The 26,781-nt window shown below is 43.7% G+C and overlaps 2 protein-coding genes across 8 annotated transcripts in view; both read left to right on the forward strand.

Annotated features, from left to right (window-relative positions):
* On the forward strand, positions 5,972 to 13,501 carry GGCT (gamma-glutamylcyclotransferase). Its single transcript, XM_021389023.1, has 4 exons — positions 5,972 to 6,183; positions 7,240 to 7,385; positions 9,941 to 10,076; positions 12,061 to 13,501. The coding sequence occupies exons 1-4, from the start codon at positions 6,070 to 6,072 to the stop codon at positions 12,208 to 12,210; spliced, it is 546 nt and encodes a 181-aa protein (XP_021244698.1). The 5' UTR covers positions 5,972 to 6,069; the 3' UTR covers positions 12,211 to 13,501.
* NOD1 (nucleotide binding oligomerization domain containing 1) overlaps positions 13,923 to 26,781 on the forward strand; it is a 30,770-nt gene continuing 17,911 nt past the window's right edge. The window contains exons 1-6 of one of the 7 annotated variants that reach the window (XR_002436049.1): positions 13,923 to 14,068; positions 17,628 to 17,717; positions 18,065 to 18,154; positions 21,322 to 21,656; positions 23,463 to 23,637; positions 24,835 to 26,638. Coding sequence is in view for 5 of the 7 variants with exons in the window: in XM_021389017.1 (XP_021244692.1) it covers positions 21,441 to 21,656; positions 23,463 to 23,637; positions 24,835 to 26,638 (2,195 nt within the window). In the remaining 2 variants the exon portion in view is untranslated. Of the gene's footprint in view, positions 14,069 to 14,167; positions 14,983 to 17,627; positions 17,718 to 18,064; positions 18,155 to 18,319; positions 18,730 to 21,321; positions 21,657 to 23,462; positions 23,638 to 24,834; positions 26,639 to 26,781 lie in introns of those variants that run through there. The other 6 variants (XR_002436048.1, XM_021389017.1, XM_021389019.1 and 3 more) reach the window with 6 other exon arrangements.

Consider the following 26,781-nt stretch of genomic DNA (forward strand, 5'->3'; position numbering starts at 1 on the left):
AAGGATAGCCTGCATTTGCAATGCTAACTACAGGATTCAGCCACCTCTGCCACGGCGTGATGGAGCTAAGGCTGCTTTAAGTGACCCGATTTTCAGAGCATGTGCATATCATACTGTAAGTACAATCTCAACTCCAGTCTTTCCAATCAGTCACCCAGCAGCAGCTTTTGAGAAGCAGATTGGTTATGGAGCAGAAACCTTCGCCTTGAATTCCACGGCCAAAATTGAAAGGGTAACTATTGTGCTTCAAGCGACTACTAAAGCTCTTTGTTCAGTCCAGTCCAGTCAGGGACAAAACGAATGACGTCTGGTGCAATCCAGACAGGGACAAAACCAATGATATCTGTCTGATTCGGCTTTTCCAGCAAACCACGCCTGGCCTTACAGCTGCCCTTATTCCCTGTGGAGCAAGAGTGGCACCTGGTGGTAAAATGCCCTTAGCACTCATCAAAAATTTTTTTTTTTTTTTTAGTTGAACGCTCGGTGCAGTGGAGCGTCAGAGGAGCACTTCGTATAATGCAGTCCTGACTGACCCGATCAGTGACAACCGCTACCTGCAATTATTCTTGTACCTCGCTGTTTTCCAGCACAAGCAGCACCAAGTGACATTCCCACAAAAGGCCAGCTCCAAAGATGATCCTCCCTCCCGACATGGTAATTCTCCTGTGAGAGGTAAGGAAGGAATGAGGACCTGCCCTGTCTTGCTGAAAATATTTTTTTTCCTGACTGCTTGGAAAAATAAATCAGGGCTTCCCATGAGGGCAGAGATGAAATAAACCTATCTATATCAGCTACCAAATGTGCATCCATAGAGATGCTTAGGGCCACATATCTCATGCAAGAAAACGCTGTTATTCTGTTTATCAGTCATTCTCTGCCCCATTGGGATGGGACTCCTGTAAGTCCCTGCACTCTGCAAACTCTGTGAATAATAGATGTGCTCTGGGGCTGAATTTCTTCCACGAGTGCTCCTTACATCACTGACAGTCATCTGGCAAGAAGAGTTCTGATGCAGAAGAGCTGTCTGAAGAACAAGCTCAGACAAAGCACTGAATCTCAGACAGCCTGCCTTTGGATTCATATCTTGCAGCTGAGTGATTATTTTACGGCTCATTAGAGATTGGAAACTGAGAGGTTGTCCCCTCAGATCTCATAAACATAAAACTCCTACAGGAAGTTTTTCTACAGCTGGGCCACCAACCCTCTCCTTTGCTGTCTAAGAGTGACTGTCCTCAAAACTGCCTTTACCTGTTTGAGACCTATTTTTTGCCCATCTGCTTCTTCTCTACAACTCACACAAAGATGGATGTGGCAATTGAGGCATGGACTCTGTTGCTAGTGCAGGACAAAGACCCTTTACTGTACATGCTTACAACCTTTTATACCCATGCAACAACCCCTTGGTCACGTGTCCTAAGGTCTTTTGTTAGTCAGAGTGGGGGGTTAGTCTTTGTTTTCCCACATCTCCCCCTTCTTTATTAGTTTGAACAACAAGCACTTGGTTGATCGCCTAATTAATCATGGCTCTAAGGCACGATATAATACAAGGAATACATACCAACAAGCATGCAAAAACCTAAAGACACAATCACTGTTATCTAAAACCTATCAATGTTTTCTCCAGAAAATGTTATCAGTGACGGCATGCACATCGTTTATCTTCAGAAATAATATCAACTCAAACAGCAATCTCAGTAAACTGAAAACATGTCTTGCTGCAACTAAACTCCCCCACTAAAACCCATCTCACTGTTGTTACAATCACACCCAAAGGACACCGTCACAGTAGCCTCCAAGCAGTAAAAAACTTCTATATAGTCATAATGAAGTCACTTTAAATACAAACAACTTCAGATAAATTTGTTTAGCTCCACTTTGCCCTCAAGAATTACATTGCCTCCCCCCATTTTCACAAAGTCGTATAAACCACCCATCAAACCAATCCCATGAGGTTTTGACACGTAGCTTATTTTGTGCTCAGAAGCAGATCTACTTCTAAAATAAAGGATCACACATTTTGAACAGCAAGTCAGTATGCCGTTGTATACTCTTGATAACATGGCAAAAACTTAAAAATATGGCTATACAAGAAGAATAATAAACCTGTGCTTAGGGCACTTACACCAATTCCATTAAACTGCAGTTACTCTAAACAAGCTACTCAACGAAGTTATTTGGGAAAGATAATTTTACTGTCACCATTTGTTTAAACAGTCATAAAGCAAATCATACAAAAATCCTAGTAGCCAAAAACATTAAAGTTCTTGTAACAAATTTAACATTTGCTGTTACTGAGCGGATAATGGAAAAGAACAAGTTGACTGGGTGTAAGATTCCCTGAAGTAGCTGTCGCATTGCTTGACACTGGTTACTGGCTGCAGTATAATTGCACCAAGTGGATCCACAGCCCAGTTGCCTCCGTAAGCCTTCTCTGTAGAAGTGACTTGGCTTTTGTTGCTGACACCACTGGTTCCTACTGATCCTGTTCGAGGGGGGTGGTGTTTTGGCCTGTGGGGTGGGCGAGTGTATTCTCTATTGCCTTTTGTTGCACAGATTCTCTCCAAAAGCCCATCCACATTGGGTACTGTCAAAGTCAATTGTGCTAAGGTCTTGCAATCACGAGGACAAGGAGTGTCTAACAGATTACTGGTATAGGGGCAGCCGAGCCGGAATCCAAGGACCGCTTTCCTGAGCTCTTTTATTATTTGAAAATTTATAACCTCCCACTTGGGGCACCTATTAGGTTCATAAATCACAGGGCAGGCGAGAGCCAAATGCAATCTCTGAACCATGTCAAAGTCCCCCTCCCGCTCTGCCTCTTTGCGGTTTGCACACCAAACGTTGCCTGGACCTGGGCGGGGTACAAGCCTGGTTCCTTCTTCGGACTCACTGGTCCGGGGTCTAAAGGGTCACTGTCCTTGTAATAGAGACCAACAGATTCATCTGCAGTGGCCCCCACCACAGGAGGAGAGGGGGGCTCTGTCAGCACGGTGGATTCCACATGTTTTTTCAGCGGCTCAAAAATCTCCAGGGCCCCAAAAGGTTTTAGCCACAGGGTCAGAGCGCGCAGCTGCGTCCCACAGCCTCACTCCCGCTTTGTCCCATGGCTCGGTATCTACATTAGGAGAGACCCATACCAAAAGAAGTTTTGCAAAGCAAAGAAGTGTTAGCACCCTATCCTCCAGCAGGCTTTTTCTCCTGTCCTGCTCAAAGGGATGCCTTCCTCCATCCCAGCACCCCCAGGCCATAGCTGCCTTCAGAGCTTAAGAAGCACCATGATGCTGCTTTGGGGAAAGTATGTGGCTACAAGACATGACCCCACAGAAGGGCTGGAGCCACGTGATGTCTTCTGCAGGCTGAAAGTTAACAGCACAGAAGTGCTTTCAGAGAGGGCAGCACAAAAAAAAGAAGTACAAAACTAGGTCATGTGAAAGCTGATGTAATATTTGGCAAGATTTTCAAACCAGTTTCTGAAGTCCCACACCTGCAAGTACCTGCAGTACTGAGCGGAGCAGACGCATGCACGAGCCACAATGACTAAAGCTAGCTGCACGCCATGACTGCACACACTGGGATCTGTTTGCAAAAACAGTTTCCCTCTTTTCACATCTCCAGATTTCAAGCACACTAATTTTTTAGCTTTTTTTTTTTTAAATAGATCCCATATGTTTTGCCTCTACAAGAGTTAGAAGGGACTCAAGAAGCTCATCGTGGTCTGCATGCACAAACCTAGGTTCCAGGAGATACACACTCTCCTCTTTCCAATACAGGAATAAACCCCATAGCTCTCCCTGTGCTCGCTCCCCCACTCCAAACGGCGCAGACCTGCAGACACCTCAGGACCACACTGAGCGCGTAGCAGCCAAGGAGAGCTGTGGGCTGCCTCAGCATGGGCCCCAAGCTCAATTTGGCATTGAGCACAGCCAAAACAAGGCAGCTGGAGGCATGCACAGACACAGGTGCTATAACAGTTCATCTCCCCTAAATGATCACATGTGCTATTTGCAGAAATGTGAAAACAGAACTGCACAATGAATGACAGATACTCCCCCTGGTCAGAGCCGTCAGGAGCCCCAGGCTGCTCTATTGTGCAGGACAGGACGCTGCGCTCACACAGAATTTCATGGTCTCTATTTTATAGGGAAGGAGCAAGCATAGCAACACCACAACATATTGTAAAATCATTTGCATTCATTCGCATGAACATAAAATCTCAGCAGCCCCCCCCAGACCTTGCACATCATATCAAGAAGCTATCGCAGCCACAATAACTGCCTCACAGCAAAGAGGGACCATTTCACCGATGTACTAATTGCAGAGCACATCGTGCCAGGGCTCCTGGGGGAGGAGGAGAGGAAAGCTGTGGGGAGGACTGCACAAGTGGTTCATTTGCATCGGATGCCCTTATTATTCGTCCAAGTTCTTTCTTTTTCAGTGTTAATTAAAGCTCACGCTGCGACAGCCACGAGGCAGGGAGGCACACTGAATGACTGCCACATATTTCAGCAGGTTTCATTTATTTCACTGCCTAACACTTTTTCCAGGTCCCTAAAAACCTAAGTAGGATATGAGGGGAATAAACTCCTGCTTTTGTGGTACAAATAACCCTGTTGATCTCCTCCATGGACAATGTACAACACCAGTGGGCATCCAGAGCTTTCCTCTGCACCCAGTCCTTGGGAGTCTCCCAAATATGAGAAGTGCTCCTGACTGCTTGCTGAGAGCACGGTTTGCATTTACAGCAGGGGGAGACAATGGCTCTGTATTGTTTGGGGCAGCAGACAGGTTAGCACAGGGCTCATGTCAGTGGCTCCAACACTAATTTAACTTCAAAAAGTAAGGTCTCTTTCAACAGACTGCCCTGCATGAAGTCTTGGGCCAGCAGAAGCATAAAATCTGGTACTACCACCAAAAGCCTGCAGGTTTCTGTTCAAACGGTGAGAGGAAAGCTCCCTCCACCCTATTTTCTTCTTCTTCTTCCAATGGGAAACATGCAGTATTTTGCTGTGTGCACACTGCCATCACTGGATGTACAGCAGCAGGAAGGCTTGCAAAGCTGTTCCTCCAGACCAAGCTCCCTTTTCTCCTGCCCTGTCACATCCTGAGCTGTGCCACATCCTGGTGCCATGGAGAGAAGATAGAGGAAATTCAGAGGCTAATTCGTAATGAGCACAGTCCTTTGCGGGTTTGGACCAGTCCGGAAAACCTACTGTGCTGCCAGTGAACTTCAGAGTTAACACTCCCTCTTTAAATTATATTTTGCAGACATGGTGACATCACTGCCTGTGGGCTTAAGTGCACAGATGTGCTCTATCAATTATATTTTCATGGAATCACAGAATGGTTTGGGTTCAGGAGGACCTTAAAGCCTGTCCATTTCCAACCCCCTGCCATGGGCAGGGCTGCCACCCAGTGGGTCAGGCTCCCCAGGGCCTCATCCAACCCAGCCTTGAGCACCTCCAGGATGTGGCATCCACAGCTTCTCTGGGCAGCCTGTGCCAGGGCCTCACCACTCTCTGAGTAAAGAACTTCCCCCTAACACTTAACCTAAATTTCCTCTTTCTGGAAATTCAGCTTGTCCTGTCATTATCTGCCCGTGTAAAAAGTCACTCTCTCCTGCTGATAAGCTCCCTTCAAGTACTGGAAGGCTGCAATGGGGTCTCCCCTCAGCCTTCTCTTCTCCAGGCTAAACAACCCCAGCTCCCTCAGCCTTTCTTCACAAGAGAGATGCTCCAGCCCTCTGACCATCTTTGCTGTCCTCCTCTGGACACGCTCCAACAGCTCCGCATCCTTCTTGTGCCGGGGGTCCCACACCTGGACGCAGTACTCCAGATGGGGCCCCACGAGATCAGAGCAGAGGAGCACACCCCTCCCCCTACCGGCCACCCCCTGCTGGCGCAGCCCAGAACACCGCCGGCCTTCCGGACCATCGTACGTCACTACCTCCCGCCGTGACGCGCGGGCGGCCAGCTAATAGCGGGCGGTGCTGGGACGAGGCCCCGCCCAAGCAGTCGGCGCGGAGCGGGCGCTGCAGAGGCGGCGCGTTGGGGCCGGGCCGGGAGCGGGGCGATGGAGGAGGGCGAGGGTCGCGTCTTGTACTTCGCGTACGGCAGCAATCTGCTGCGGGAGCGGCTGCTGCTGCGCAACCCCTCGGCGGCGCTCTGCGCCCGGGGCCGCCTGCAGGTGCGTGCGGGGCGGGCGGCGAGGGGAGCCGATAGTGAGCGGAGCGGGCTCTCTGTGGGGCTGCCCTGAGAGCAGCAGTCGGGTTCAGCTGTGTGCTTCCCTGCCTGCAGGGCCTTGTCCAGGGTCCTTACAGCAGATCAGTGCTGATCAGAGCCCGGATGTATGTAAGCAAAGCTGTGCGGCTGAGTAGGCTTTTTTTTTGGTTGTGTTGCCGGTTTTTTTTTGTTTGTTTTTGTTTTTTAAATCATTTTTGCCTTTGCTGCTTTGTTTTGTTTTCTTATTGATCAGGCAGTCTTCCTTAAAGCCCTTTTCTTTCCCTTCTGTGCTGCTAGGAAGGGCTACACGTTGTCTAACAAGTTGGAATGAAACTCTGACCCGTGTGAGGTCAGGTGTGAAATGACCCTGGGAAAATGCAAGAACAAGTTGTTTTATTTTGCCTGTATGGCAACATTTGGTATTACCTGTAAGAAAAAAAGCAGTACTTGGTTTCTAAAATAATGTTTTGACTTGCAGTACCTGCATGGGTTGGAACCAGCTGACATTTAAGGTCCCTTCCAACCCAAGCCATTCTATGAGTAAAGCTCAGTCAAGGAGGCATGTGTCTCGACCTAAAAGTACCCAGGAATGTTCCAACTGAGTGATGAAACGGCATAAAAGATGAGAAAATACACAATTGGTATCTTATGTCTGGGCACTTAGAGAATCCTCCTTAGACAATGAGGAAAAGACCCAAAGCTCCCTGCCTTGGAAGCGTTGTTATTATCCCCCGCTAGAAATTTTTAGTTAATAGTTAGATGTCTTCAGATCAGACTTCTGCCAGCAGTGTTTTCTGGCAGACATCTCTCCCCTTTGCCCCTTTTCTACCTGGAGAAGTGGAAAAGGCTGACTTCAGCCCCCCATGAGATCCTGCCTACGTGACTATCAGTTCCTCCCCCCGTGGCTCCAGCTGGCTTCTTGTAGGCTCTGCTTTAGCTGCCCCTTTCACATTAAGAACAGATAACAGCCTCTATCTTGAGCGGAATGGAAACTGATTGTCTGCATTGGTTTCACTTGCAGGGTTTTAAGCTCACTTTTGGCCATCATCAAGGCAGGACAAGTTCTATCTGGCATGGAGGTACAGCTACCATTGTTCAGAGCCCTGGAGACGAAGTGTGGGGAATAGTGTGGAAATTGAACGCTAGCAATATAAGTTCACTGGATAAGTAGGTGACTTAACTTTGCTGACTTCTATTACTTTAGAGAGCAATTCAAAAGTAATAGGTAACTTTCTGTGAAAAGCAGTGTGGAAGCTTTTGCTGCAATCAAGAAGATGCTTTGGATTTTAATGTGTGCATATCACTCCATAGTATTGTAATTGCTTCTGAAATACTTGAGATTAAAATAGCTTTGTTTTCAAGCAAACGCTACCTTAGGTATATTTTAGTAAAGTACGGGTGTTGATTTGGAGCTGATACATTGACCAGGTTACACTTTTCTTTTTTTTAACTCCTCTTCTCACAATATTCTGTTCCATAAATGTGTTTAAACTTTGTCCTTAGGGAAGATCCAGGCAGGGAGCTGGGGCAGTATTGTTTTTCCCCTTAAGTGGGAGAGATTCTCTGCACCATCACAATGCATGGTGGAGAACATTCTGCCCATGTTCAATAGTTAAGACAATTAAAGGCAGCCTGAGCAAGTTGTTCCCAACCTGTACCCAGGTTAGAGAGCCTGGAAGACCATCTGGGTAAACAAATGAAGGAGTGACAAAACTTCCAGCAGGGCCCAAGACTTTGCTTCTGGTCCACAAGGATTGTTTGTTCAAAGCAGTTCATTACTGTTAAATAATTGTAGCAGAAGTCTGAGCTAGTGAGGCTAAAGAATCAAGGCCTATTAAACTAGCTAAAAGCATTAGGCTAACACAGTTCTCCTGTTTCTGGTACCATAGCAACCTTGGTTATGGCCGCACTGTGCTACCTAGGTATGTCCTTGTAATCTTGGCTATGAAATTTGAAGCTCCAACTTGCTTTTCATTGCCTGCAGTGAACCTGGAAGATAACAAACTGTTGACCAAGTTCTATTAGTACATAACGAGAAGGGGCACATTCAGCACTCTCATGTCCTGCTTGGGAGCGTTAGTTCCAAAGAAGACATCTAGGTAGCATGCTGCTGGCTGGTGGGAGCTTCACATGTCCCTGCTTTCTTATCTGCTTGGTTCCCCATCAGCTGGGGGTGGGGAACCAAGCCCCTTCTGACCCATACTGAAATGTACTGAATTACCATTCTTTCCCGAAGTGTTAACTTCACCAGGTAAAAATCCTGTCTGGCAGTACCTGCTTTGATAGCAGCACTATGTGCTTCCCTTTAGGGGCAGTATTTTATATTTTAACCTCAACAAGTGTTGCTTACATGCCATGGAATTGCAGATCCCTGACATTTTTAGAGAGGGGACAGCCTTTAATGCTAGCTAAGATGCTAGAGACTCGAGTGCTATAACTTCACCAAAAAGACACTAACTTTTTCCTAGCTGTCTCGCTGGTGCCAAGAAGGTGAACTGGAAATGGATGGAAATAGGATGTATTCTTGCCTTTTGTAATGATAGCAGAATCATAGGATATCCTGAGTTGGTACAAACCCACAACCATCACCAAGTCTAGCTTCTGGCTCCATACAGGACTACCAAAAAATTAAACCTGAGACCATTGTCCTGACTCTTCTTGAACTCTGGCAGGCATGATGCTGTGGTCTCTTCCCTGAGGGGCCTGCACAAATTTTCCCCCTGCAGTGGCAAATAGCAGCTCTGTAGATAGTGTTCTTCTAAGGACTGCTGCTAACCAACTTTAATGAGCATGCGTCTGTTGCTGGTGAAGATCTTGGGATTCTTTTGCTATGCACAAGTAGATAGTTCTCAACTAACTTTTTTTTTCCTGGCATTCCCATGTATCAAGTTAGAAAAAGGCTTTTCCATCTTTTTACTATTTTCCATCTGCATGCATCCCTCAGTCTTTGAAAGAGACAACTAATCAAAACACCATTTTTATAAGCAGTGTTAGAACTCGTGTAACTGCACATCTGAGAAGCTAATTGTGATATAAAAATTCTCTCTTATATTACTTCTTTAGCTCTTATTGTTTCTTCAGACATCCGTTGGTGGCTAAATTCTACTGGTTAAAATCAGAAAGTAGCCTTGGTTTTGTACTTGCTTTTAATTTCCTAAGGCAGCATGATTTTACTAGTTAGAAAAACAATATATATATGTATTTGCCCTGAACTAATTCATTGTTACTGTACAGGTCTTGCACAAATTAAAGATTGTCATGGATTATTCACTTGGGAACGTGCATTGAAAGACTTGTGGCAGTTTCCTTCTATTCAAATGTAACACAGTGGGCAAGATAAACCTTTGCAAATGTTTAGTTTCTGGGCAGAAGGTAATCTGATAATCTCGATTGAATTTCTCTTGTAGATTACCAGTCTTGCACAGTAACTAATTCACAAGCAGTACTCTCTAGTGTTGCAAGTTAGCTGCTGGTTATATTTTTTAAGGTGTTGAAATGATAAAAGTGAATGCTACTTCTTCTGTAGAAACTAATTTTTGGATATGAAAGTAGTTTGCAAAAAAAGCACTGCAATATGTTTTGCTTTATTTCTTTAAGTTAGATAACAGTGCAAATCAGTATTCTGAATTGTTGTGCTAAATGCATAGATTTAATTGCACACTTTGAAAGATGTTACTCACGCATTGATTACTGAGAATGAAAGGAACATATGTCATTTTTAGGCAGGAAGGAGTTGAAGAAGGCATTTATATCCCAATAGAAGTTAACGTCCACACTGAAGAAGGAAAGGTTCTGACCTGTCGAAGCTACCAGATGAAGGACTATGTTTGCGGTCCCCCGTCTCCCCAGTATAAAAAGGTGGGTGTTGCATCCAGAGAGAGAGAACATAAATATATAATGCAGTACTTGTGTCCTGTTTAATAAGTACTTTATTTACGGTGGATGAAAGGCAATTCTAACGTTAAGGTACAACTTAATCCTTATGCAATGTACTACTGTAATGATGCTTACTGAAGACTGCTAGCTCATAAAGATGTACAAATCAGTTTTATTATCTGCTTTGGTTCTGCTTTGCACGAAGCCTCTATTTAAGTCATGAATTAGTTATGACTGACACAAGGATTTCTGAAGGATCCCAGTTGTTTCCATACATGCGGCAGTTTTCTGTTCAGGACTAAAAAAATCAATGTATTCCACTTCAGTGGAGTATAGTTCTAGGACAGAGGGAAACTTCTGCGGGGAGAACACAGTACCCAGCTCGTAGTCTCAATGACATGGATTATCTCTGCTCCCTTATAAATTGTCTTGCTATCTTCTAATACATGAGTTCACCTGTCTTATTTTACCAGATGCATCATGAGTAGATCACAGCATTTCCAGCACCACCATAGGGCACTGCAGGATTCTCACCTGATTGCTGGTGGGGCAAAAACGTTTCAACACTGTTCTGGAACTCGCTGACTGTAGAGACACATGATCCAGTCACGCAGCAGGCTTGACCTGCTTAGCTTGTGAGATCTGATGAGGACCTAGCCTCAGGTGGCATGACTGCATGTCTGGAATTCTGCAGTAATTAGCAACTGCAAATAGATATCACTGTAGCATTGTAGGGTTTTTATTGTTTGTTTTTTTATTTTTAACCACAAGCAAAGAAACAGGGCTCAAGTCTGTTAAATCTCATTTTCCTATCTGAACTAAGGAACTGACTCCCACAAATCATCTTCCAGGAGCACAGCAAAGACCTGCTCTGCTGCTGCAGGATTTCTTAAGAGAAAGCTTGCTTGGAAAGCAGGCTTTGCTGCTTCACAAACCTCCCCCTTCCCTTCCTGCTTCCGGTCTAACCAGATCTTCAGGGCTTTTCAAAGAATTGATACATTGAGTCTGTTGCTGCACCTGAGCTCTCCCTAGTATAATATAAGAGCAGACTTCCAGTTTTGGCAACTTGATCCAGTTAAACATCCCTTCCTGCTGTTGTCAGGGTAAGCTGTTCTCCCCCCGCACCTCACCCTGGTTTATTTGTTTAAACTAAGTTGACCAGGTAAGAGGGCTAGAAATTCATAAAGATGACTGCATCTGCACAGTGCATCCATCTATTGTTGTGTACTTCTTGTGGTAAAGTTAATTGCTTCTAGGCACTTCATCCTTGGGTATCCTGGCTGTTGAATGCATGAATGAATATTTGCAATACTGTCAGCTTTTAAAGTCTGTGTATTTATCTCTTTCACTCCTATTTGACAGTTTGCTAGTGTGTCTTTCAAGCCTTGGCTCCTACATCCTCCTCTTTTCCTCTCGCAGTCACCTTGTTTCTCTTGCACTAAAAGTTTAGGTTTTCTTTTCTTTTCTTTTCTTTTCTTTTCTTTTCTTTTCTTTTCTTTTCTTTTCTTTTCTTTTCTTTTCTTTTCTTTTCTTTTCTTTTCTTTNTTTCTTTTCTTTTCTTTTCTTTTCTTTTCTTTTCTTTTCTTTTCTTTTCTTTTCTTTTCTTTTCTTTTCTTTTCTTTTCTTTTCTTTTCTTTTTTTTGGATGTAGAAGGAAAGCTGCAGTAACAAATTAAGGAATCTGTTTTCACAAAGCTACGTATAAATTCCTGTTACTCCTGTAACCTATCTAGGCATTCACTATTGTGCTTTGGATTTGATCTGAATGAACTGAATGAACAACTTAACTAACTGTGGACTCTTGAGAATGTTCGTAGCATTTCAAAATCTTAGGAGTATGCCTTGGTGGTCCCTGGTTTTCTCTTGTTGCCTTAAGTGGTTCTTTCTGTTTCAGTAAATGTTTGGAGGGATCTGTTGTTACTAACATTACTATTGAAGTCTTTTTTTCCTCTGCTTTCTCGCTATAGGTTATCTGCATGGGTGCAAAGCAGAATGGCTTGCCAACTGAGTATCAGAAGAAATTAGAAGCTATTGAAGATAATAACTATGCAGGACCGGTGCCAATCTTAGAAGAAATTGAAGCTGCTGTTAAAGCAAACAAAATAAATTTTGCGTAGAATAACTCTGTGCTTGCTTGGCCATTCACCTTGGGTTAGATCTTTCTCCTCACAGCGCTGATCAACGGTTTCTTTATTTATCAAGATGAGTTTTCTGTACATCTACTGTAAACTATTAGACATAATTTGCAGTCTGGAGATGCCCTGACATCGACAACTTCTTCACTTTGTATTTATAGCTTAGGTACATGCAGATTCGTAAATTAGCTTTCTGTAATTCTTACGCAGCTCTGCATGCAAATTTGTGCTTTCTGTCCTGTTCACAGGCCTTTTTTAAAAGAAAAGACCCATTGTGCTAGCTATTTGCATTTGTTAGCCTCTGAGGAATAGGGGCTGCAGCATCAGGCCCTTTGTTCATAAATGCCGTATACACAACTGTCAAGATTTACAAAGATTTGCTAGAGTTGAATCTACTCTGCACTCTGAAGCTATACTAAACTTTTTTCTCTGTCGCTTCTCACAAAGGTTTAAAGCCCAACCTATCTGAAACTGTGGTGCTACTGTTCCCATTTATATCGTTAACAAAAGAGAAATATTTGTAACTGTTTACATGTTTTTAAGTGTTAACCTGAAAGGGGACTCAGGCTTGAAAACAGCATGCAGGAAAAGGTCTTACTCAAAATATAACAGCCTCCCCTTCTCTAATAATCAGCATAGCCGAACTACTTAGGTACAACCAACAGATTTTAAATAATCCATTTTGGATAATTCTGTGGTTTTTAACTACTTTTTTTAACTGTCTTGTTGCTTATCTAAGACTTGCTGATTTTACTGTACTTCAGACCAAATCTCCTGAGAGTTAATCCTAGTGCATCTGTGTCATAGCTTTGCCTATTAAACCATAGAGGAACAGACTTTGCCTTTTTCTCACAGCATTGACAATCTTCTGCAAAACTGGTGGCACTTGTGAGGTTTACAGTACTTGTACAGTAATTCGCAGTCTATGGTACGTGGCAGCCTCTTGTCTGAGGATGACAAAGGAAAACTGGCAACCTGTGTGAAGCAATGGAACTTTGGCTTCTCTTCTGTGCAATAAGATATAATCAGTGTCACTGTGTGACAGCTTAGATGGAAAAAATGAAAAAGTAGCAAACTTACCATGTCTTCTCTGTGTATTTTTTATTCATGTGGACTTCTGCCAGGGATGTGTGTAATTGCTGTCCTGATGTCACATACAACATGAGGGCTGTTCCTAAAGCTGGGCACCACAACTGCAGTAAAACATGCTACTTTTTGTATTAGCGTTGTCTGATCTGAACCTGAGTAAATAAAAATGCAGTTACCAAACGTCCCTGTGCCTGTGCAATGCATTCTTCAGGAATACCAGTGTCACTTATTTAAGTTATGAAGTGGGCGATGTGTAAGTGTAACTGAAACTTTCATTGGGTCTTTGCACTTGTCATGGATGCAACTGCAGTATAGAGGGCAAAAAACAAAGGGCCCAGCACCTTAATGCCACAACCGCTTGTTTTGCCTTACCTTTACCAGGCTCCTTGGGCACTTTTAACCAGGTGTTTTACTGTAGCAAGAAGAAAATGGAAAATAATCACCTGGCTGCCCCAGCACAGGGAACTGATGATGGGTACTTGATGGCTCCTGCTGAGGAAAGCGGTGGGAGCCCGTGCAGGATGGGGAAGGGCTCAGACTCAGGGGAGGAGGAATGGCGGGCTTTGTGAAGAACCCTTCTGCCATCTTTGTGGGGAGCAAGGGCAGCGCCTAAAAGAGAAGCCTTCGGCCACGGCTCTGTGGGGAGGAGCTGCTTCCCGCCGGGGAGGAGAGATCGCGTGTGGGGCGGGAGCTGCCTCCCTGGGGGCAGCGCTGTTCCGCTCCTCCTCCCCTCCGTCCCGTCCGCGCAGCGGTGAGTGCAGGGGAAGGGCCGGGGCAGACGCAGGGGTCGGCCGGCATGTCCTGATGTGAGGGGTGTCGGCTGGTGGGAGGGGGACGTCCGGCAGCGGGGCTGGGGCTGGAGCCGGAACCCGGCTATTTAAGGGCAGAAATCAAAGTTTCTGTCTCTTCTGCTGTCGTGTTCGAGGCTACAGGATGGAAGGGGAGGGGCTGCGTCGCAGCGCTCCCGCTGCCGCCCAAGTCCCCTGTGAACTGGTGCCCCAAGTGCCCAAGTGCCCCTGTGAACTGGTGCCCCAAGTGCTAAACCGAGTGCTCCTGCCGCAGGGCCGCTGAGGGCGATGTAGTGCTCCTGGGGAAGGGGCCGTGAGCCCTCGGGCTGAGGCCCGCGGCGGGAGGGGCGGCGTAAAGGCATCGCTCAGCCCGCGTGGCCGTGTCCTTTAGAGGGGGATGCAAACATGAAATGCCGTTTACTTGTTGTAAACTTGACGGAGGATCCAACTGCGTGCCCTGACTCACGCAGGAGTCATTGAGGCCTCGGTGCTTTCCTCAGTTAATGCAAAAATCAGGTGGATGTGTGAGAAGTGGGAGCTGCCTGCCTTGTTCACGTCGCCGTGTCGTGGCTGTGGAGCGGCGTGGCAGGAGGGGGCCTTCCATGCGGCAGGTTTGACCTGGCACTGCTGAGGCCGCACCTCGAGTGCTGTGTTCGGTTTTGGGCCCCTCTCTACAAGGAAGACATCGAGGCCCTGGAGTGGTCCAGAGAAGGGCAGTGGAGTTGTGAGGGGTCTGGAGCACAAGTCTTTTGGGGAGTGGCCAACAGAACTGGTATTGTTCAGTCTAGAGAAGAGGAAGCTCAGGGGAGACCTGATCGCTCTCTACAGCTGCCTGAAAGGAGGTTGTGGTGAGGTGGGGATCGGCCTCTTCTCCCAGGTAATAGCGGTAGGATGAGAGGGAATGGCCTCAAGTTGTGCCAGGGGAGGTTCAGGTTGGGTATTAGGAAGAAATTATTCTCAGAGAAAGTAGTAATGCATTGACACAGGCTGCCCAGGGAGGTAGTGGAGTCACCATCCCTGAAGGTGTTCAAGAACTGCATGGATGTGACCCTGAGGGATGTGGTCAGTGGGCATGGTGGGGGTGGGTTGGTGGTTGGACTAGGTGATCATTAAGGGCTTTTCCAACTTTAATGATTCTGTGATTCTCTGAAGTCGTTCCCCACCTCACCAGTTAAAAATATTCCCAAAGATTTCTCCGTCTGAAGGATATTTCTTTGCATTGTAGTAGTGGTTCCTTTTTATTTATTAAATGCTTTCCTGAAACTCACCAGAAAGTAGTTATCAGGGAGCCACACAAAGTCTTTCTGACAGAGACTTGGTAATTCATCCAAACCTGGCAGGTAAAGCTCCATTTGTTCACAAGTATGCTGTTAAGAAATGTAGCAGCAAAACCTTCCAAGGGTATGAACATTTCCCTAAGAGCCTGTGTCTTATAAACAAAAGCATGTCAGTTTGGAGGCAGAAATAATTCCTTCTATATTCTTTATTATCTGTTGCTCGTCAGTCAGCTGGGGATAGCAACAGAAGCTTGCACTAATAGTCAAAAGAGAGAATAGGGGGAAAATCACTGAAAGGCGCTGATCTCAGTGACAACAAGGCAGCGCAGAACCACAGGAGCTATATCATGGATTTGCACTTATGTGATGTTGATGTATAGCTTCCAGGGCATTTACTGATATTTAGTAGTATTGATTATAGTTACGCAAAGTTTTTGAAAGGCAGTATGATGAATGTGTTTTAACCCATAGATACAGAATGTCACTTAAGATCAGTACAGGGACTCCATACAAGCTCTAGTTTTACAACACCATCTATGCTGCAGGAATAACGGCTATTTTTTCTTAAATGCTGGGAAATAAATAAATTTTATCGCTTCTCATAAAAATATGTAGACTTTTCATGTAGTGCATATGCCCATTTACTTCTAGCACTTGCACTTATTTACTGTTCTTGTACTATGTAAAATAGTTGAAGTTCTTTTAAAGGTGAGGTTACAAAAAGAAACAGCTCTGAAATTAATACTGTGTGCAAGTAAGCTCTTGTTTATTTGCTATATTCAAAGACATTGTGTCACACATTAAATAAGATTGGTAAAATCAATTTCTTTTTCAGTCTCTCCCAGAGACAGCAAATACTTCAGTTTAGATTGGCCTGAGTGAGCCGGGATTACCATAGTTAATGAAAACACCTCAGGATCTCCAGTTCTCCCTTTGCTGTGATGACCCTGAAGTGGGATGGCTATCACTGTAAAATAGCTTTTCTCACCTGAAGGCACAGTGTCTCATACTTCTGAGTGAAAGGGGGCATGATGGTCTACAGCCACCTCTGTGAGAGTAACTTTGAATGCTGCTCTCAGAAGACTGTGCCAATAAATATGGGAAAGTCTCTCCAAGACTCCACTTGCCCTGGGCTGGCACTGGGGTGTGTGCACGTACTTAGCTGTTGCCCTTGCCAGAGCTGGCTACAGGGTGCTGTGAAATCTTGAAGATATTCCAGTCTCTGGTAGCTAGTGCTGTGGCATGGGACTTCTTTTCACAGAAAATTTGAAGGAACAGTTTTTGCTAGAATAGCAACAGTACAGAAGAACCTTACTATTGATTTAGTTTTCAGCTCTTCGGAAGTATTCGTATTGGTCTTAAATTAGCTGCTCTGAATGACTGCTATTAATTAATTTGCTCCGTCTACGGGCTTTGTTGCTTCATCATACACCATTTTCTTGGGAGCAGCCAACTCGGTGAGGAGTTAATTCTTCAGTTTACCCTAATGCGGAATTCTTTTCATCTCTTAAGACCCTTCAACTCCTTTACCTACAACATTTCCTTTTAGTAATGTCCTATTATAATAAATGTTATTGCTACCAGTAAACCAGAGCATTCCTCACTACCAGAGGACTTGCAACGCTGGCAGTTGAGCAAGCACGGCAGTTTTGCTGGAAGGAAAGTAAGCAATCTTAGTGAAAAGAGGATATGAGAAGGTCAAGGCCAGGAAAACTGCAACTGTGTGTATGCTTACACAATGCTGAGGATTTTTAAATAAAGGGAAGTCAAAAGAAGCACTGGATAGAAGTGCCAATACCTTCACTCAGAAGCTATCAGTACTGCTGCTGCTTGTTGACATGGATTACATAAAACCTTGCTGTAAGCACTGATACTGTGACTAATTTCATTTCACTTTTTCATTTCCCTCCTTATTCCTGACCTGATACCCATCTTGCTTCCTCTTTGTTATTCTCAGTTTTGCAGGCTTATGATAAGCATCCTCTGCCAGTCTGGCTATTGCTTTTGGTATCCCTTCCATCCCCACTGACTCTTCATTTGGCCAAAGCTGTCCTCTGTCTCTTCTTTGCCTTTGCAATGGATGGGTGAGCGCTCTGCTTTCTGGTTCTTTTTAGTTCCTGATGGTCTGTTATGTGCTCTCTTCACCGGACTGAAGCTGCTGTCCTCAAAGAGGCTATCTGAATTTTCTTTACAGCATCATTGGCAGCCTCTTTAGTAAGGCATTAGTTTTTCCTTTCCCCCTCAGGAAGAAGTCCATTCTCCTCCCAGACAGGAAGCTTTTCCCCAGTTGTGCCTGTCCCCTTGTCTCTCCGTACCAGACCCCTACTTTGCCCAGGTATGATCCCTCTTGCCTATCTCTGTTCCTCCTTCAGTGTTCTGCTGATTTAGGGACTTCACAGAGCTGGCAATTATCTCCATTTCTCCCTGTGTATATACCCTTTGTACAAACCTCAACGTTAATGTTCAGCTGTAGCTGTTAGAATAGCTGGTCTCTCTTTATTGTAACTTAGTGATATTTGAATTGGACTGTAAGAAGCTCGGGGTGGCTTTCAGGAAATTATTTAGTTCGTTAGTCCTTTCAGAAATTGAATGGCTGCAGAATGAGGCAGTGGTTCTCAACTGTGTCCATGTTTAGGCTTTTTTCAGTGCACTGAGGCGCCTCAACATTAATGTGTGTCTCAGTCTTTTCTACCAGCATCCCCGTGACTGATGTACTGGAATTGAATCCAGCAACTGGAGTGCCCAAGATAGGAGAGAGAACTCCATGGCCTAGCAAGTGATTGCTTTCAACACCCTTTTCTAAGCCACATAAGCATTTGCCCTTAAACATACCCTAGCACTGTAAAGCTAGTAGATCCTTGTAATGGGAGACTTGGCGCGTTGTAACCCTGTCATCCATCACTCCAACAGGCCACGCTGAGGAAGCTGGCACTCTTTCCAGAAAGAGAGATGATGGACTTGCAGATAAGTTTGATACCTCATAACGTCTATGCATTGGTCTGCTGTTTCCAAACAGTTTTAGCTAGCCAAACAGAATTATGCATGTCAGAATCCTACAGGCTTTTTTTTTTCTGAAAGAATAAGCACATTTCTCACACTGGTGAGGACTTGCAGGTGCTGTTGCACCTGGAAGTGCTATGGTAGGAAATTTTTGTGTTGGCTTTAGTCTGGGTAGAACCAGAAGTTTCTTCATGAATCTGGTACATGTACGTACCTGCCTTGCTGTTAACTATGTGCCAGGAACTGTTTTTGTTCCACTACCACTTAAGGTGTTCACCTGTTCATCTGCCATGACATTTTCTTAGTCTGTAGATGGTGAAGGCTTTTCATTTTTCTTCTTAAAAGAGGTCAGTGAAAAATACTGTTTTCTCCAGTACTAAGTGTTTTTCATCTTCCAGCTCTGCCTTCACTGTTCTGCATTTTCTATTCTTTCTCCATTTTTCCCTGGTGCTTGGCCTCACCTTCCAACAGCAATCAGTTTCTCTGCTGACATGGACTTAGTCAAATGGGGGGCAGGCTTATTTGAGACCTTCTGATCTTTCCATGTTTTCCTTGTACTTGTGTTTCTGCTGTGGTTTTTTTTCCTTATCTTCTTTTTAGATGGATCTGAAAGAGTAAGGAAACTATTTCTATTTATTCTGTACTCTTGACAGCACCTTGGTTCAATATTATGGGTTCCTGGATATTTGCCTTAGTTGTCACAAACTGAAAAGAAAGAACGTGGTCCTAGTACAACCAATGGAAGCAGGTGTTGAGTAGAGACAGTATAGAAAAGGGTTAATGTTCCTATTGCCTGTGTTTTTAAGGTGACTCTATCTCTTTAAAAGCTTGCAAAAGCTTTAGAGTAAATGATGTTTTCAGCATTGTTTGGTCTTCATGGTAGAGTTCATTTATGAAATGAGTTTTCTTAAACAATGAGATGTGCCAGCGTGGCTTCTAGGAAGCCGAGTGACTCAGAAATCAGCCACTTCATCTGGTGGGTCATGTGGATGATGCAATGAAAGCTTGGTTTGTCTGAGGACCTGCAGTCACTCACTCATGTGATAAGAAAGTCAGATCACTTGCTTCCATTCCCTTCGGCTGAAATTATTTTGCTGTTTTTCAGTTGACTGTGTCACAAAGTAGTTGTGCTGGGGATTTGCCCAGCCTCTGCCTTTGTGGGGCTCATCTGTGCAGATCAGCAACCATGAGATGCAACCTGCTGGCCTCTTGAAATCACAGGAACTAGGCTACATGGTTCTCAGTGTACACAGACAGTATCGCTAAAATGCATTTTTTTTTAATACATGTATAATCAGAATCTAAAAATGTTCTTCCAGATATCCCTTGGCCTGCTGAGGCAGCACCACTTTTTGCCCTGTTACTGTGGGGTGCCAGTAGTTTGCATTAATCATGCAAGTTCTTGCAAAAAGTCTTTTTACATGGGAGATTGTATGTACAAGGTTCATGCCTAAGTCGTATCTAAATGAACTTATTGTTGAATTGTAATTACAACATCATGACTTCTGTGTGGCTAGATTAACTGGAAATAAATTGGAAAAAAGCCTTTAGTAATACAAGAGTAGTCTTGTAGTTCTTGGTTCCTACTGCTATATGCCTTGTAAAGCAGAATGGAAATAATAGCTGTCCAAGAGCTCCCAAGAGCTGGTATGGAGCACAGAGGCACAAACAGCATATGTATTTGAAGGCAAGGAGAGAACAGGCATGCTAATGAGCACCATTTCTACACAAAACTTCTGCAGCAGAGGGAAGGTTTCCTGAGCACGTGGCTGCTGGGCTGAGCAGTCGTGGTGTGTCTCTAGGTGCATGTACATGGATGGGTATTGGGCAGTCAAGTGTAAGTGTTTGTGCAGGTTTCGAACTGTAGCTTCACTGCAATCTCTTCCCTGTATGCAAGTGGAGGTGGCTTGGATCCCAGTGTGAATTAGGATGCCAACCTCCAGGCACAGCTTGTGATATACAGAAGAGCCTGCAAATGCAGCAACTCTGTGCTGTTCAGGCTCAAGCAGAGGTACAGGTTTTTTTTGTGTGTGAATTACTATAGATGAGCTCTTGTATATTTAAAATCATTCATTTCAGACCTTTCTATAGCATTGTTATTCTTCACATCTGGAAAGACTGTACTTTTGGCTTAATGGTTACTCGTTGGAATTTGATAAGATTAATTAAGATTTAATTTAATCAACGCAGTGGGATTTTCCCTGTTTTACATACCGTCCGAATCAAGAGTTTTAAGAGGTATGAGGTGCCCTGTGCCCCTAAGTGGTATATTGGTTCTTAAAACTGTAGCAACATTTTCACAGTGGGCATCACCTTGCTCTTGGCTTCCTTAACAGAAACATCTGACCAGTGGTTTTCTCACAGCCTCAGCTCTGCCTCTCAAGTCTGCCCTGAATTGAATCGTTTTGTCTTAGCTAAAACTGTCATATTCTAGCTAAAACTCTCAGTTGATAATTCCTCACTTCTGGGGACGTGTATCCTACTGGCAAAATTTCACACAGAAACTTCTACTGTAACAAAAAGCAAAATGAATTGCTACTATAAATTAATTATTTCTACACAATTAATTGCTATGAAATAATACCATTTTATTCCACTTATTTTCTTGTAGGACAGGTGCCCTGCTTTGCCTGCTGAAACATGAGAAGCTATTAAAAATACTCAATTATGTATCAAAAACAGGCAGTTAATAAAGTATATGGAAGGTTAGAGGCAAGCTGCAGTGTTTATATTACTGGAGAGACTGTCTGCAATAGATAATTTTTTTTCCTAGACGGAACAAATGAATGGAAGTACCTGAGGAGGATAGATTTTTTTTTAAAAAATAAAGTTGGTAATGGTATTTCACAGAGGTTGGAAGTATTCTTAGATGGCCAATGGAGGGATGTATCTGCAGAGGATAATGTTTAAATTGAGGTTCTGTGCAATTAATTTTCCAGGCTCAGCAATGCTAAGGACAAATTGCCTGTTTCCTTGAAGTTAACCCCAAGCTGACTCCTCGCTGCAGACAGTTTCCCAAAGATGATGCTGGGCAGAGCAGCTTCTTGCTGTCTCAGCTATGGAAGGCAACCTTTGTGCTAACTGGAAGACTTCTGTGGAAAAACCTCTAGCAACAAGTCCTCCATCCTTCATTGCCTTGCTGAAGGTATACCGAGAGCTCCTGGTTAGTAAGATCCGACACACCCAGTGTTTGATTGACAACTTGATTAACAATGAGTACTTCTCCACTGAAGATGCAGAGATTGTTGTCCAGTTTCCAACTCAAGCAGATAAGGTATTATTTTTATTTCACTAACCAGCTTAAACTTTTCGATATTTTCAACTTATTGTTGGATTTTATGGGCTTAACGTCTTTCTCAATCTTTATTATTTTGAACAATCACCGCCCTATTCCTTCTGGACAAGTGTCTGGAAGCACAGCCAGCACTGCTTAGAAGCCCACTGGCAGCTGCAAAAATGAACATGCTGATAATTGCTGTTCTGCCCCCTGAGCTGCAGCTTTGCTCTCTGCTAAGGAGGTGACCACAGTGGCTGTTAGGCTGAAGCTTTGATGCTCACATGCCTTCATTATCATGTAGAGTGTTACAAGGATAATCTACTTCAGGATGCCAAGGGACAGATCAGCTGCTTTAGAGGAGAAGATGGAAATTAAATATTATTTTAGAAGTTCATCATTGCATGTTGTCTGTGTGCGTACTTTCCCTTCTCTTTAGAAGTCCTATTTACATTATAAATGTTTGCTTGTAAAACTGATACAGCCTGGCACCTTTGGGTTTGTAAATCATCTCTGGGTATCAGTAGCAAGCATTTTTCCCTGTTCCTTAGACTGGAGAAAATTATCAGAGGTACACGATTGCTCTTTGCATCATGACTTAAGACAAGCCCCTTGTTTGTTTCCCTGACCAGTCATGCAGCTTCAGAATAGTGTCATAATTAGGAGCAGACAAATCATAAAAAAAACAGAGACCTTGGACTTCATGAACATTGCAGATTTTCATAAAATAATCATTCTTCCTGGCAAGTCAAAATGGTAACACAGTGCTCACTGTGTAGAGGCTCAAAGCTGGACAAATGCACACTGCACGATCATCTCTGTTTCTTTTTGGTCAGCATAATATACATGATTGTTGTAACAAGAAAACAGAAAGCAGGTCACAGTCGTAAGTGAAGCGAACTCTGTGGGAGCTTCCCTGAAAATTGCCTTTTAGAGCATACAGATTTGTCCAAAGCACAGTGCTTTTGCTGTGTGCTATGTACTTCACCCTACTTTAAGCTCACAAGAGACCATAGTCTCTACAAATCCTTTCTCTGCTTTAGAATTGAATTATTGATTCATTCTCAGCAAGAATAGGATCCAGGCATTCAGAAGGGGCCCCTCAATGCTCTGTCCCAAGGAGAGTTCTGTACTGAGGTTGCCATGTGCTAAAGTCACAGAGATCAACCTCTGATTTGGTTTTAAAGATATCTCTTAGCCTTGAACTGCTCCAGCCTCTGTCTGACAGCCATAAGTTTTAGTAATAGTTGCAGGCAACATGTACGTTGTACAGAGACAGCCCATTGCTGTGTTAAAAGGAAGAACAGTAGGCTTCTTGATCTGCATTAAATCTAGAGAGAGATTTTACCAGCCCCATTGTGGATCTCACTGGATCCAGAGGTAAATCTAAATGTGACTGGAATATCTACAAACCAGAGGAATGAATTTAGGGCACTGAGAAATCCGTTCTTTCTTTTTCATTTTAACCAGACTGGGATTTAAAATATACTCATCCAGACTGAGCTAATCCTTTAAGATTCCCTGTTGAGGAGCAGTTTTTATCCACACTGGTTTTGGTTAGCGTATGATCTAACTATGAGTTCAGACCTTAACCTGCAGAGCAGACTTTCTTGCGACAGCCAAATACAAACAGAAAATGAGTTTTGTGATCGTTAAAATTCAGAACTAGATTTTGAATTCAGTTTTTTGAAGCACCGGTTTTGATTTTGTGTCTTGTTCTAGTCCAAAAGGGATCCTAAGCCATCTGGAAGTTTAACTGTGACAAAATGCTATGCATCAATGTTCTTTCTTGTGCTGTTTCTTCAGGTTCGCAAAATTCTAGACTTGGTTCAAAGCAAAGGAGAGGAAGTTTCAGAATATTTCATCCGTGTCCTGCAGAAAGTCACTGATGCTTACTATGAACTTCAGCCTTGGCTGGATGAAATAGGTTACCAGCCATCAGAGAATATTTGTAGTAAACCTGTCGTAAATACAGATCCAGGTAAGATCATGCATCTATATCCCTTTCCTTAGAACTTCCACTGTTAAGTAAGCTCTAACCAGGTGACATAAGAGTAAACGAGTCTAGGCAGGCACAGCCAGAGAAAATAAATGTGCACATGCTGTGTTTGCTAGCAGTGCTAGCCAAATAATTAAAGGGCATGCTGTATAACATAACAGTCATGTTGATACAGTGTCGTGTTTTGCTAAAGTCAAGCTCTTTTTGCATTTGTTTGTGGATATATAGCATAATGGCGTATGCACCTTGTGCCAGCTGTAGTATTTTCTAGGCCTGTTACAGCTTATTAGCAACATTGTCACATTTTGGCAATGGAATAGCCAGTATTTCCTGATGAGGGCAGTCAACCAAGGAGGCAGGCTGCCCAGAGTGTCTGTGACGTCTCTTTCCTTGGAGGTTTTTAAGACCCAACTAGACAAAGCCCTGAATAACCTTATCTGATCTCACAGGTGGTCCTGTTCTGAACTTGAGGCATCCCAAGGTCCATTCCAACCTGAATTATTTTATGGTCCTAAATAATGACTTATACTAAAGTCAGAGTTAAAGTGTAGCAGGAATACGTGTTTTCCGTGTGAGAGGTCTTTCATACTTGTATAAATACAAGAAGTACTTTGCCCCCATCAGAGGTAAAGTTTCTGTAGTAATAAAAACACAAGCCAACATTGCACAGTAACTGGGACTTTCATGTTTTGTATCCGTTTGGAAAAAAAACATTTGAGGTTCCTGCTTTTTAAAGCACATGCTTTCTATCTGCAATAATAAAAAATACCAAACAAGTTAGGAAAAAAAAGCCACCTACCTGAATCACAGTAGAATATAAATAGAGTGAAACAGCAGATTCCAAAACTACCCTGTGACCAACAACCCCTGCCTTCACAGAGCCAAACAATCTCTAACAAAGCTTTAGAGGCTTGACTTTGAGCCTCAGCTGAAAGATAGAAGCCTCTTAATGCAGTGCAGTGTCTTGGAGTCAGTGTTGGATTTCAGGAAATGGTGACTCACATGCTAAGCATCTGAATTTTCCATTATTATGGCGGCCTGAATACATAGAAGTAATCTGCCAAAAACTGATTTTGCGTAAGAATTGTTTTAACTTGCTATCCCTCAGAGTTCCCACAGAGGTAGGTTATCAGGCTTTTTAATAGCAGTCATTTTAATAATAGTTCATTGTCTTTTTAGTTAGCAGGTATTGCCAAAAACTCAGATATGAACTGGGACGGGACTCCAAATTTGTTATGTCATATGCTCAGAGGGAAGAGATGCTGCTTGAAGAAATCTACTCTAACAGTATTATGGAGATGGTCAATTTTACCAATGAGAGCCTGGGTGAAGTGTGTCAATTACAAGCCCTTTTTGATGATGCAGCTGGGGTTATAAATGAAGATGGAGAGACTATTTATGTCTTTGGCGATGCAGGAATTGGAAAATCTATCTTGCTGCAAAAGATACAAAGTCTTTGGGCCAAGAAACAGTTGGATATAGGGGCCAATTTTTTCTTCCATTTCCGATGTAGAATGTTTAGTTGCTTTAAGGAAGATGAAACCATATGTTTGAAAGACTTACTCTTCAGATATAATTGCTACCCAGATCAGGACCCCGCAGAGGTGTTCCATCACATCTTGCAGTTCCCTCATACAGTTCTTTTCACATTTGATGGCTTCGATGAGATCTATTCCAACTTTGATCTCAGTAGTGTTCCTGAGATGTGTTCACCCGATGAACCCATCCACCCTCTGGTGCTACTGGTAAGCCTTCTCAGAGGAAAGCTTCTTAAGGGATCCAAGAAAATTCTTACAGCGCGGACAGGAACTGAGATCCAAAGAAATATCATTAGAAAGAAAGTGTTGCTTCGTGGTTTCTCCAGCAATAACCTGAAGGAATACACTGCCATGTTTTTTAAAGATGTGGGGCAGCGAACGCTGGTATTGAACCAGCTGGAAGCTAACCCCAACCTCCACAGTTTGTGTTCAGTGCCTTTATTTTGTTGGATTATCTTTAAATGTTATGAACACTTCCATTCCATGTTCGACAGCCATGAGCTTCCAGACTGTTCTGTTACACTGACAGATGTATTTTTGCTCATGATTGAAGTCCATCTGAACCGGTCTCTGAAAGCAAGTTTGCTGAAGGACAATGCCAGGAGCCAAGTGGAGGTGTTCAAATCAAGAAAGGAAACTCTTCTAGCTTTGGGTAAAATTGCATACAAAGGGATGGGGAACTCTATCTTTATCTTTGAGCAGGAGGAGGTCTCATCGGCGAACATCTCTGAGGAAGATTTGCAGTTGGGTTTTCTCAGGACAGTTAAAGGTTATAGTGGCTGTGATGATCAATCCACTTATGAGTTCTTGCACTTAACCCTTCAGTCTTTTTTCACCGCTTTCTTCCTAGTTATTGAAGAGAGAGTGGGGACTAAGGAGTTACTTCAGTTTTTCAATGAATGCTCTTCTGCTGAGACTGCCCAGCGTACTTGCTTTCGTGTTCCTTGGTTGAACAAACCACTCACAGGGGAGGATCCTTTCCGAAACAATGAACACTTCCATTTTACCAACCTTTTTCTTTGTGGCCTGCTTTCCAGATCCAAGGAGAAGCTCTTCAAACATTTAGTTTTGCCTGCAGTCATTAGAAAGAAGAGAAAGACACTCATTGCATACCTTGGGGAGAGCATGAAATCCCATCTGAAGGGTGTCACTCGGTCCAGGCTCCCAAAGTACAATCAGGTGCAGGTTCAGCCAAACTTTGTTTGGATGCTGAGGTGTCTTTATGAGACTCAAAGCGAGAAAGTGGGAAAGCTGGCTGCGAAACGCATGCATGCCAATTACATCAAGCTTACATACTGCAATGCCTACTCTGCTGACTGCAGTGCTATTTCCTTTGTCATGCATCACTTTCAAAAGCGCATGGCTCTGGATTTGGACAACAACAACATCAATGACTATGGAGTGAAACAGCTGCTACCATGTTTCAGCAAGCTTGCGGTGATCAGGTAGGAGTCTGTGTAACTAGATTCTTTCTTAGCCTTGGTTACTTCCACAAACAATTGGGCTAGGGGAATCGATCTTGAAAGTGGAGAAACACAAGGATTCTCATTGCTGCTGGAAATTAAAGTGCAGCTGGCCTTGAAAGCAG

Source organism: Numida meleagris, chromosome 2 (assembly GCF_002078875.1).
Source record: "Numida meleagris isolate 19003 breed g44 Domestic line chromosome 2, NumMel1.0, whole genome shotgun sequence".
Lineage (NCBI taxonomy): Eukaryota > Metazoa > Chordata > Aves > Galliformes > Numididae > Numida > Numida meleagris.